Source organism: Vespula pensylvanica, chromosome 2, assembly GCF_014466175.1.
Source record: "Vespula pensylvanica isolate Volc-1 chromosome 2, ASM1446617v1, whole genome shotgun sequence".
NCBI classification, from domain to species: domain Eukaryota; kingdom Metazoa; phylum Arthropoda; class Insecta; order Hymenoptera; family Vespidae; genus Vespula; species Vespula pensylvanica.
The window spans coordinates 548,481-561,237 of record NC_057686.1 but is presented as its reverse complement, the minus strand read 5'-3'; the positions used below and the strand labels follow the sequence as shown (position 1 = coordinate 561,237).

The 12,757-nt window shown below is 28.6% G+C and overlaps 4 protein-coding genes across 6 annotated transcripts; 3 read left to right on the top strand and 1 right to left on the bottom strand.

Annotated features, from left to right (window-relative positions):
• Nucleotides 1-79: 79 nt before the first annotated feature.
• On the top strand, nt 80-3,376 carry LOC122626980 (mitochondrial import receptor subunit TOM70). The gene is made up of 8 exons (XM_043807649.1): nt 80-803; nt 1,211-1,384; nt 1,460-1,667; nt 1,751-1,892; nt 2,004-2,355; nt 2,435-2,659; nt 2,740-2,960; nt 3,108-3,376. The coding sequence occupies exons 1-8, from the start codon at nt 552-554 to the stop codon at nt 3,271-3,273; spliced, it is 1,740 nt and encodes a 579-aa protein (XP_043663584.1). The 5' UTR covers nt 80-551; the 3' UTR covers nt 3,274-3,376.
• Nucleotides 3,377-4,244: 868 nt separating this feature from the next.
• LOC122626982 (UDP-N-acetylglucosamine--dolichyl-phosphate N-acetylglucosaminephosphotransferase) lies at nt 4,245-9,498 on the bottom strand. The gene is made up of 7 exons (XM_043807653.1): nt 9,034-9,498; nt 8,809-8,923; nt 8,193-8,638; nt 5,293-5,481; nt 5,108-5,178; nt 4,810-4,973; nt 4,245-4,711 (listed from the first exon to the last, which is right to left on the bottom strand). Exons 1-7 carry the CDS (start codon nt 9,201-9,203, stop codon nt 4,646-4,648), a joined length of 1,221 nt encoding a protein of 406 aa, XP_043663588.1. The 5' UTR covers nt 9,204-9,498; the 3' UTR covers nt 4,245-4,645.
• Nucleotides 5,475-8,100, top strand: LOC122626981 (beta-1,4-mannosyl-glycoprotein 4-beta-N-acetylglucosaminyltransferase). 2 transcript variants are annotated; one of them, XM_043807651.1, is made up of 3 exons: nt 5,475-6,122; nt 6,452-6,719; nt 6,803-8,100. In XM_043807651.1, exons 2-3 carry the CDS (start codon nt 6,561-6,563, stop codon nt 7,934-7,936), a joined length of 1,293 nt encoding a protein of 430 aa, XP_043663586.1. In that variant the 5' UTR covers nt 5,475-6,122; nt 6,452-6,560; the 3' UTR covers nt 7,937-8,100. The 2 variants fall into 2 exon arrangements, with proteins under 2 accessions (XP_043663586.1, XP_043663585.1); XM_043807650.1 differs by having other exon boundaries at nt 5,475-6,223.
• Nucleotides 9,499-10,124: 626 nt separating the features above from the next.
• Nucleotides 10,125-12,633, top strand: LOC122626945 (E3 ubiquitin-protein ligase RNF14-like). 2 transcript variants are annotated; one of them, XM_043807567.1, is made up of 5 exons: nt 10,125-10,274; nt 10,422-11,420; nt 11,501-11,729; nt 11,816-11,988; nt 12,060-12,633. In XM_043807567.1, the coding sequence occupies exons 2-5, from the start codon at nt 10,494-10,496 to the stop codon at nt 12,330-12,332; spliced, it is 1,602 nt and encodes a 533-aa protein (XP_043663502.1). In that variant the 5' UTR covers nt 10,125-10,274; nt 10,422-10,493; the 3' UTR covers nt 12,333-12,633. The 2 variants fall into 2 exon arrangements, with proteins under 2 accessions (XP_043663502.1, XP_043663500.1); XM_043807565.1 differs by having other exon boundaries at nt 10,126-11,420.
• The last annotated feature ends 124 nt before the right edge of the window (nt 12,634-12,757 follow it).

Here is a 12,757-nt window from a genome sequence, read left to right as displayed (position 1 = left end):
GACAAAACACTAATTATCATTTCTCGATGTCTACCATTGTGTTTTATATGAAAATAAAGATATGCATACGATAGTAAAGAATGGATAAAAAGTTTTGAAACAATAAAATTATCTTATGATCTTTGAACTTTAAAATGTAAAGAGAAATAATTTAAGAGCAAAGATAATCCATGACAAGGAATAACAGCGACAACTTCTCGAAATGACGGAATGAAGAACTAAACGTAAGCCATAACGTTGCATAGCGCTTCCTAAGCAGCTGAAGTAGTTCACGGAACAATTGTGATTAATCGTAGGGTGGAACGTAGTTGTAGGCAATGTACGATTTTCTGTATTGGAACTAATTAAAGCGAACTGGAATGAACTAGAATTAAAAATTTCTTTTCTCTTTTTTCTTTTGTGATACGTCATTCCGCATGACCGCGCGAGCTTGGCTATCCAAACGCTCTCCAGCAGCGTATCGGTGAGAGCAAACGGGAAGCAATTTATAAAGAAGAAATAAAGAAAAAAGCAATTTTGGAGAATAATTAGATTAATTTCAATAATAAAACATGCCAGCAGCAAACAGTGTGGGTAGTATAACCAGCAGTGCATTACCAAAATGGCAGCTCGCTTTAGCGGTAGGAGCCCCGGTAGCTTTAGGACTTGGCTACATGTATTATAAAAGCAGTACAAAGCCGTCCTCTAAACCAGAACGTGGTAAATCAAAATATGGCTCTCGAGAAAATGGTACTAAGAACGACAAACAAATTTCGATCGATGGAGATTGTAATTTAAAGTCCGAAAATACATCACGAATCGAGGTTAGAATATCATCTAAAATTTCATGCGTTTTATAATAACACGCGTGAGATTTAACGAATGAAGATATACGCATACACGCATACACAATATCATAAATATTAGATTTATAAAAACATATATTGTAGTTTTTGTCATCTTATTAATATCTTTTCAACAGTGCATATTGGATTGTCATAGATAAATCATAAGATAAGCTGTAACGTATACTTAATTTAATTAGTATCAATTACTGAAGTGCTTATTTGATATTTACTCAATGAATTAGATTCTTTTTTAAGTAATGATATCATATACCAAAGATTTAAACACTTCTTCATATCTTATTATGTTATATAAATTGTTAAAAAAATCATAAGATATAACTGAACATTTTCAATCGCTTAGACTGAAAGCTCTTTTATTGTAGACTCCTTTAGAAAAGGCTCAAAAATTCAAGGACGAAGGCAATGTTCATTTTAAAATGGGAAAATATGACGAAGCAATAGCCTTGTACAATAATGCTATCGATGCCTGTCCGAAAAGTAATAAGGAAGAACTTGCTATATATTATCAAAACAGAGCTGCAGCTTATGAACATTTGGTAAACATTTTTTTTTAATTCAAATACATCAATTATAGATGATATATTAAATATATATTAAATATTATTTTATAGAGAAAATATAGCGCGGTAAAAGCAGATTGTACAAAAGCGTTAGAATTAAATCCAAGATACGCAAAAGCATTTTTACGCAGAGCACGAGCTTTAGAACATAGCAATGATTTAGAACACGCCTTGGAAGATGTCACTACTGCTTGTGTTTTAGAAGGATTTATTAATCAATCGGCTTTAACAACAGCGGATAGAGTTCTAAAACAACTTGGTAAATTTAAAAACGATGTAATTTTTAATAGATTAGATTACATTAAAATAAATAATTATAATGAGTAAATTTTCTATTTGTAGGTAAACAACGTGCTCAAGAACATTGGGCAAATAAAAAGTTAATCATGCCAAGCAAATACTTTATCAATACATACATTAATTCGTTTTATAATGATCCAATTTTTCCTACATCCATAAAGTTACATTACGATAATCCCTCTGTGTAAGTAATCGCAAATGGTTATGATCTGTTTCTTTTGATGATTATATTTTTATGACAAAGATTTGATAACATGGAAACTTATAACGTTTGTATTTTTCTTTAATGCTGCAGAGGCTTTACAAAAATCATGAAAGCATTAGACGATCAAGATTATGATAACATAATACCGCTTTGTACAAATGAAATTGATAGTGAACAATTAGAAGTCCTACCATGGAAAATGGAAATGTTACTTCTCAGAGCAACATTTTATTTACTTTTAGGGAAACATGATGCGGCATTAGAAGATTTTAAAAAAATTATAAATTCGACTGATGCATCTAAAGAAGTTAAAGTTAATGCTTTAATCAAAAGAGCAAGCTTATATATGCAACTTGAGAATCCAGAGAAAAGTTTCATTGATTTTGACTTAGCTGTTAATCTTGATCCAAATTGTAGTGATATTTATCATCACAGAGGGCAGGTAATATGTCTTTTAATTAAATTATGTATAAATGATATATTTTTTAATACGAATTAAATTTTATATTATATAAATATAGATAGACTTACTTATGGAAAAAATGGAGGAGGCAAAAGAAGATTTTCAAAAAGCTGTGGATTTAAATCCTGATTTTGCACTAGCATATGTACAAAAATGTTATACGGATTATCGTTATGCCATAGTCAAGAGAGATGTACTGTTGGTAGAAAGTTGTTTAAAAAATTTTGAAAAAGCATTTGAAAAATTCCCTGACTGTCCCGACTGCTATACATTATATGCTGAGGTATATTATATATTCTATGCTCATCATATATTATATGGATTAGTATTTTATAAACTATTATATAATATTGTACGGTATAGGTATTGTCAGAAACGCTGGATTATAAGAAAGCAGATTGGTATTTTGCTAAAGCAATTGAAAAGGATCCGAATAATGCCACTATATATGTGCATAGAGGATTACTGCAGTTACAATGGAATAATACGATTGATAAAGCTGTTGAATACATAAACGAAGCATTGAAGCTTGATGACAAATGTAAATTTGGATACGAAACTTTAGGAACGATAGAAGTACAAAGGTATATATAATTTTTAGTATAAATGTGACATTTAACATACTCTGTATGTCCATATACGTGTGCGGACGCATACATACATATATATATATATGTATATATAATTTATGATGTTTACTTTTATAATCATATGTATATCTTCTTTTATAGAGGAAATTACAAAGAAGCAATAGAACTGTTTGATAAAGCTTTAGCACTAGGTCGAACGTCGATGGAACTTACACATATTTTCAGTTTAAAGGATGGAGCAAAAGCACAGCTTACCATAAAAGACAGATTAGGACCAGATGTTAAAAATCTACAGAATATGTCGTAAAATCTTTCACGTTTTTATGTCAAGAAAATTGAAATAGGTATAATACATAAAATAAAAAAGAAAAAAGAAAATGTACCAGTTCTTTGCTCGTGCAAATGCAAAAGCACACGTTCCTATATGAAGCTATGGTATAAACCTTATATTCATAGTTTTTTCATTGCAATAATTATTATTGCATATAAAGTCGAGCAGCTTTGATTAATTAATATCAAAAAATATTGAAATTTTGATACATGTATTTATTATTTGCACAGCTCTTTCTTGTGATGTATGTACATTATAACTGTTCGATATTTTTACATGATTTTATGTTGTTACGATTTGATTTTAATATTCTTCATAAACAATCTTTCTATATTGTTAACAATGCCATATAGTTTACTAAGTTTACATTTTTTCAGAGATAATTCCTAAAATATCTCATCTTTTATCATATTCTATAGCATTTAATTTACAATTAAGTTTGTTATAAATAACGATATTATATTCTATCGATTGAAAACATTTCCCACCATTGATGAATTATCGAACAGCCTTGATGCAAATAATTGCACTTTTTAAATATCTTTATTTTAAATGTATTCTGTTTATTTTTATGTATTTAATATATATATGTATGTATATATATATACATATATATACACATATATCCTTTCAATTTATAAAAATTCTATAAGAGATATTATTTTCAGCTTTATTTTCTAAATCAAGTATTTATGAAAGGCTATACATCTTTCATTCCTAAAAGTATACTAAATTGTTTTGTAGAATTTCTACTGATATATTTTATTTATAATGTTTTAAATTTGTATATTTTTCATAGATTAGATGATAAAGAAAAAAATCCTGAAATTAATTATAACTTGTAAAATATAAAAAGTATTAATTTTATTTATTATCATAAATTAAAAAAAAATAAATAAATAAATAAATAACACGTATTATTTAAAACAGATAATAGGCTCTAATCGTGAATTGAAATAAATTTTTTGTATTACCTTGTACATAAGATTACAGAAAGTTTTTAAACAAGTTATATACAATTTATACAATAGACTTAATAACTTATAAGCTTATAACAAAATTATGTTATTTATTTCTCTATCCCTTCGATTTCCTTACTGAGGAACCTATGAGACAAATGTGATTGAAATTTGATAATATACATATTTCACAGTCTTATTTAGAAATTATAGTATTAAGCATTTATAAAGTATAAGCCTTTCATATGTACGCTTATAATTTGTTTATAAATCTATATATAATCTAATGTAAAGATCACAGTAGTAGATACATTATTACAAGTTCTTTATATAAAAAAGAATGTAACACCTACTACACAGACATAAATGTTTACTGTTTCTGCTTTACTTCAAATATCATAAAATACTGAAGCAAGTGGGTAACGTATAACAAATGCTAAACAGCTACACACAACCTAAAAGATTCATATGTTAAGTGTACATAATTCCATATAAAAGAAAAAATATATATATATATATATATAGCTAGTATAACATTTTTATAAAGAAATACCTGTAATAACATCAAAATTAATGTTAGCTTAGGTTCCCTTGTTGGTCCAATATTAATTAATAAAAAATTTATTAGAGTTAAGTTATTGCAAGTCACAATATCTTCACTACTTTTTTGCCATTGGACAATTTTTATGGTTCTGAAGACCCACATTAAAAATTTACCTATTTAAAAAAAATAATTGATTTCATGATCTAAATAAAAAGGGATATATACATACGTACATATATACATATATATATATATATATATACATATATGTATGTGTGTATATATATATTTTATCAATACAACATACCTGAAGAATTCAGGTCAGAATATTTGAATACTGTGACACTAGTTTCCAATTTATCTGTATCTTTATTATACCTGCAAACAGATATAGAACTGATTCTTCTCTCCTGCTTTTTTTTCTATTCTTTTTTTTTTTTACAATATCATTATAGTTACATATATTATTATTATTTATGAGAAAAAACTTACTTTGGAAGCCTATGCCTAGGACATGGTATAAAATGGAACAGTTGTGGTATACTATACAAGAAATTAATAATTTGTGGAATAAAAAATAGTAAAGTCGTTTTACTAAAATGGCCAATAATACCAACAACTGCAAATGTCATTCCAGATAGATAACAAAATGTATCTCCTACGAATACCTTTGATGGGTACCTTAAATGCAATAAGAAAATTTTAACATTGTTTATACAAAGATACGATTTGACTTAAATTAATTAGTCTGTGCTTTAAAACCAATAATAATTTATATTATAAATTATTCCTACGACGATTATATGTACAATCATATATACACAATGCATGTAATTAAAATTAAATAAAAAACTTTGTGCTAGTCAACGAACAGCAACTATCGTTTCCATCTATATCCCATGATCGACGATCGCCGAGCTAATGGTCAAAGTAAGACGCGTGCGCCTTACGAATAGTCACGATCACGCTTGCCGACGAATTTGACGAATGGACGATGAGGCTCGAGTATAGTCGCGCATTCGGGTGTGGTTTTACACGACGTTTAAGACGATTACAAGAAAGTCTTAGAGTTCAGACGAAAGGAAGCGAGAATCGAAATAAAAGTACGATTATCGGCAAGCTTAAAAATATGCGTTACTATCGAACAAAAGACGATCTTCCTACCAGCGGAATACCGAGAATCGAATAGAAGGCGTTAGTCAGCGAGGACGCTGCTGTCCAGTCAACGGGGCCATTCAAAATTAAATGGCACGTCTGAAAGCAGTGACGTCACGACTTGAACGTCACGTCGCGGGGGCATTGAATCCTCGTCACGTTGTATCGTGAGTTTATATCAAATTATACAAACGGATTAGCTTTCCTATTATAATATATACTGTCATGATGCTTCAAGATGTAAAACATCGATCGCTTGGATCACGAAGTAATCATTTTGTCTATTATTATAGAGAAAATCGAAAACTTGTATTAATATCTTTCATGTATTAATAATTTCAAAGAAAATATGTAATGGTCTTTTTTTTTGCTTATAGGCCAATAATTGCTTAGCATATGTATTAAATCAAATATTATTGAAATGTATATTATCTAAAAGAAATCGTGTTAATAAAACAGTATATAAATTTTGTACAGATAAACGTTCAATTTTCAGATTATATTGATTATTTAATTAGTTAGAAGAAATGTCTTACTTCAGGAAAAATACAGATAGAAAGACATAAAATGAAAAACTGAACTTTTTTAACGCGGAGAATAGTGCCATGCAGACCCGCCTAGATGGGAAGCTGGCGTTACTTTATACGTTGTTGGTTTTACAAGTTCTTATTGTTATGGTTTATGTTGTGACAACTCCGCCATCTGAAATAGTTGTTGCCAGTACGCGTAGTTCTGTCAGTTTTGTAAACTTTGAAGAAACTCAGGTAAAGAAAATTTATATTATTCTATAGGGTTTATACCGTCGAGAAGATACTTTATGAAATATGAAATTTTTATCTAATTACAGGGTCATCGTACAGAACGAACAATACACAAAAGACTTCCAAAATATCAGACAATCAGCGGTGAGACATACCTAAATGATATCAGAACTTTTAAATTATTTCGAATATACAATCATACTACTTGTTGGAAGAATGGAGTCGACGATCGTAAAATGAGGACTAACGAAATCTCTGAAAAATGTATTTGTAATCAAGGTTGGCACGGGACGGACTGTGGACAACCAGAAGTCGTGTGGAGAGCAATCATGGCATCTAAGCAAAATATTAAACTAAAACATCGTAAAATAGCTAGACGTATAATTCATACTTTTTATCTAAATGAATATAATTCGGCAATTGCAGAAGTTATTGTAGAAGAACTGTATGATGTAGTTGACCTTTTTGTAATTTGTGATTTTAATGGTGCAGAAGATAATTTTCATCATAAATTATCTAAAGGATTGTTGCAGCGGGAACAAAATAAAATTTTATATATAAATGCAGCAACAAAATCTCGCAAACCATCGAGAGTACTATCTAAGTACATATGGGAGAAAGTAAAGACTGTAGTGCAGAATTTAAGAGACGATGATATTTATGTAATGACTGAGCCAGAGCAAATATTAAATTCTAGAGCACTGATGTTCCTTAAAGTATACGACGGATGGCCTCAGCCCATTGGCTTTAGGCTAAGATGGTTAATTTATGGTTTTTATTGGCAGCACCCACTTAAAACAACAATAACTCTTAATGCATATACTATCGGATTGATGCATGAAGCTTATAAATCAAATTCTATAATTCTGCAACAACAATTATTGGAAGAAACAAGCGAAAGAGATGTTCTTGGCTTAGTTATCGGAGACTTAAATCATTACGGAGGATGGTATTGTTATCTGTGTCAAGCTCCAGCCAATATTATAATTAATCTTCGTACTACAAGCAAGTCTGAAAAAATGCCTAAAATTGAAAAAAGGATCGATGTACCTTTTATAGAAGATCTTATAGGAAGCGGCTTATGGATAGACGGTAAAACTAACCTCTTAAGAGTCTCTAAATCTCACGATTTGTATTTTGCTCCTGAAACTGTACTCAATAACACATGGAAATATGACTGGCTGATAGAAAATTTTTATGCTAAATTAGACTATTATTGAGACACTGGTCATACTCTGACTGTGATATTACTTCATACTCAGTACTCGGCATATATTGTACGATATTATATACTGAATTTATATACTAAAATACTATGTTGATTAAAATATGAATGTTAAATGATTTATACATATATAACTTATAAAGAAACGAATGGCCTATACTCTTACTTTTAATCAAAGATTCCTTTACCTTACACTATAAATATTAATTTAATATTTCTTTATCATTTTTAATACATTACGTTTGACTTACCAATTATATTTAAGAAGAGCAAGAGAAGTTGCTATGTATGGAAGTATAAAGTATAACGAAAATCTATGTGCTTTCCATAGATCTCCAGATAGCTCTATAATATTGAATATCACTATACTGATGGCAATAATCAAACTTTGAGCAACCTCCAAACCATTTATACCGGCCAATATGTTTATAGCATTTGTACAGAATACTGCTAACATTCCCATGTATACGTAATAAAATATCCATAGATCTACAGAATATCCAAGCCATACCCTTAAAGGTTTTGGTACTATAATCAATGTAGAATTAAAGTTAACATAATAGACCATTAAGAGTGGTAACGTGGCGATAGTAGGTAACAATAATTTATGCCGCCAACGAAGATCCAAAACATCATCGGCAAAGCCCAAAAGCAGCATACAACAAATCGAAAGTAGAGCTGCCAAAAATTCAACAAACTGTAATGTAAGTTGATAAATCATTAACCTCCTCACTAAAATACTAAAGAAATTTCATAGATCATCAAAATCGTCTAAAATTTTTCATTTCTTTCTGTAACATGTATTTATTATCTTTCTTTCTATTTCGATTAATATTCATTGAAAATTACATAAATATACTAATTTACCTCGTTGTGTGGAAAATTTTCATTTTTAAAGATGTAATCTGTGAATGGTACGGGAATAAATAAAAACATTGTTACGAGAAATATACATCCTGTAACAACGCCTAATGCTTCCGGACTGTAAGAATGAAGTTGATAAAAGTAATATGAAATAACGTATGTTCTTTTTTCTTCCTTTTTCTTTTTTTTTTCCTTTTTTTTTTTATATAAATATTGTTTATCACTTACATTTTCAGACTGTTCCTCTTATTCATATCAATTCCATAGAGGTTAGCTTTAACGAAGAGATCTTTTAATCTAGGTATCAAATTTAAAGTAAAAAAATATGCACCAATTGACATAATAATATCAATCGATAATGGAAGGATCAATTGCCACATATCACTTCCAGGATTCATTTGACACTAATTAAAAGTAAACCTTCGTATATAGAAAAATAAATTAAATATTCTCAAACAAATCGCGCATACGTGATATACGAAGCTGTGCGAAGTAAAAAACCGATAATCCGATAATGTTAGATAAATATATGTCGCAATAATACACTTTACAAATCAATTAACGTGATTTTATTATTATTAAACATTTCTATTGTATCACGAGTTTTAAAGCATCATTATCACGTATAACTATGACTTTATTCATCGAATGAACGGTAGAAGAAAAGCGTGTTGAAGATAAGAATACAAAAGGAAGAAAAAATGTGAAACAGTTTTACCCGCGAAGACGAATTACCGAAATATAAATTCGTATAAATATTAATAAATACGTTTTTAAAATTGATCTTTCCTAGAATTTTACCGCTCTTCGAAAATTTAAGAAAAGAAAACGTTCAGAAAAGATAATACGTCAGTAGATATTATTATTATTGCATTTTAGATTAAGAAGGGAAGAACTTTGTTTTGTATCTCCTGCGAATATATTTTATAGATACTTTATATCGAGAAGCCTTTCTTACTCATATCAATTGTGTACGGTTAAATCCGTGATTATAAATTGATGGTCTTTCACAGTGTACAATTTGATGACGTTAATGATATCAAAAAATAGATTTTTTTATTTCTTTGCGATATAATTTAAGTTTGAAAATAAAATGTTAATCCTTTAAGATTTCATGGAATTTTAGAAAAATGTGTAAAAAATTTACACGCTTTTTTTTTTTTTTTTTTTTTTTTTTTTAAATTTCACGTTATAAATGCTTCCAAACTTGAATGACACTATTTTTGAAAAAAAGCTTTTATATATATATATATATATATATATATATATATATATATACGATAAGAAATTATACGTATTAAATATGACTACGTAATATTTCAATCGTTTAGACTCCGCCTAGCATGCGCGAAGATAGGTGAAAGACTGTAACATTCCTATGAAAGGTAATTTTATAATAGTGGAATTTAAAAATTATAAACAAGACTAGTAATACTACACAAGTAACTCTTCAGGAATTAATATCGGTGGTAACGTATTAGAAAAATTCAGTTCTTAGAAGTGTGTTAGTTAATATATATATATATATATATACTAGATTCATAACCTAAATCTGTCAGATATTCAAATCATGTATTTATGAAAAAAAACAAAAGAAAATAGAAAACATGTTATAGAAATAACAACGATTTAAGAAAACATTATAAGAAGATACGAAAATAAAAACCATCGAAAATAATTGATCTTCAATGGACAGTGAAAAACAGAAGGATGAAATTACTGCTCTGGAAAGCATCTACAACAAGGAAGAATTTTCATATTACAATGAAGATAAACTTTATCAATGTAATTTTAAGATATTTATAAATCTTCCTGTAGGATATTATTTTACATATAGCGATAACAGATATCGGGAACGACCAGCAGAGAAAGTAGAGATATCACATTTACCACCATTATCGTTATATGTTACTTTATCAGAAAATTATCCTTCCAATTCACCACCTATGTTTACATTATGCACATCTTGGTTATGTCAAGCACCGTTGTCTAAATTATGCAGAAAGTTAGATAGTTTATGGGAAGAAAATAAAGGCCAGGAGATATTATTTGTATGGATTGGATTTTTACAACATGAAACTTTACAATTCTTAAATATAGAACAATGTATTAGTATGAACTATATCTATACATCTTATAAAATAGCTTTGGAAAAAGCACAAAATTTTCAGAAACATATAGAAGAACAGAGTTCTCAAAAACATTTAGAAGAGCAAGGAGCGATAGAGACTATTGCTAAAGATACGAGTAGTAAGAGGAGTAGTAGTAATAAAAATAGCGAGAAGGAATTGCAGAGGCAACGTTATAAAGAAAGAAAACCTAAAAAAATAGATAAAAGAGCTTTTTCTGATTGTCCTTTTGGAAAAAATCCAATTCAGTTTTTAATAGATTACAATGAAAAACGTAATCATATTGAATTTAATAAAAGTTTGTATACCTGCAAAATCTGTTTTACAGATAAGTTAGGGGAACATTGTATTAAATTTTTACCATGTTCTCACATATTTTGTAAAAATTGCATCAGTGATTATTTAGAAATTAAGATTAAGGATGGAAGTGTACAAAATATATCTTGCCCCGAAGAAAAATGTACTTCCGAGGCAACACCTGGACAAGTAAGTGGTTTTATATAGAAAAAATATATAATATTTATATCTTTTATTACAAATGATTTATCATCATATTTTTTCTTCAGATTAAAGATTTGGTTAGTCCAGAAATGTTTGCCAAATATGATTCTATATTGTTAAATGTTACGTTAGATACTATGTCAGATATAATTTACTGTCCAAGACGTCATTGTCAGTACCCTGTCAGTCGTGATCTTAACGAAGAAATGGCAAATTGTCCTGCTTGTCAATATGTATTTTGTGTCTATTGTAAAATGGTGTATCATGGAATAGAACCATGTAAAGTGAATTCAGGTATATATATATACATACGTATGATTACATAATAATTACTTAGGTGTCGTTACAGCAATTATAATAATTAGAATATTATTTAATAGCTGAGAAGCAGCAGTTAGTAAAAGAATATCAAGCTGCTTCAGACAATACTAGGCTTCAAATGGAAACAAAATATGGTAAAAGACAACTACAAATGTTAGTAGAAAATACAATGTCAGAAAATTGGATCGATGTAAATAGTCGGCATTGCCCTCGTTGTAACGCTGCTATTGAGGTTTGTATTTCTTTTATGATTATTTATGTGAATTATTTTTTAACGTTATGTCACGTAATATTGTATTTTAGAAATCTGATGGTTGTAATAAAATGACTTGTTGGAAGTGCAATACATATTTCTGTTGGTTATGCGGAAAAAAATTAAATTCCCAAACACCATATTTGCACTTCCGTGATCCAGCATCCCAATGCTTTAATATGCTATACCATGGCTTAATACCAAATGAAGACGACGAAGAGGATGATTTTCTACTTCCTGGAATATATGATTTAGACGACAATATTCCAGATTTTTCTGATGATGACAATTATGACGATGATGGTTTCCTTATTGAATATTAAAGTTTATTATTGAGTTTAAATAATACTATGAAAACAAAAGTAAATTTATTTATTTACGAACTTCTTAAAATACTATATATTTTATTATTATATTTCGATGTGATTTCTTTCTACTTAAAATTATTTTTATATTATTTCATTATAATAAGTAGATATGATGAAATCAACAAAATGCTTGCACTGACATATTGTATAATTTGTTTCGTAGGATAAATATTTAGCTTTTGTCAAATATATGACAAACATTAAAAACGGTTTGTTAATTCCTAAATAAAACTATAATTACTGATTTTATGTATAATGAGATATCCATTTTTATTAAGACCTTTATTGTAATAAACAATGTACCCTTGAAAACTGATTAAAAATTTTTTTTAAGTAACAATGCTTGTTATCGACTGCTAATAAATTGTCGGTAATATAGA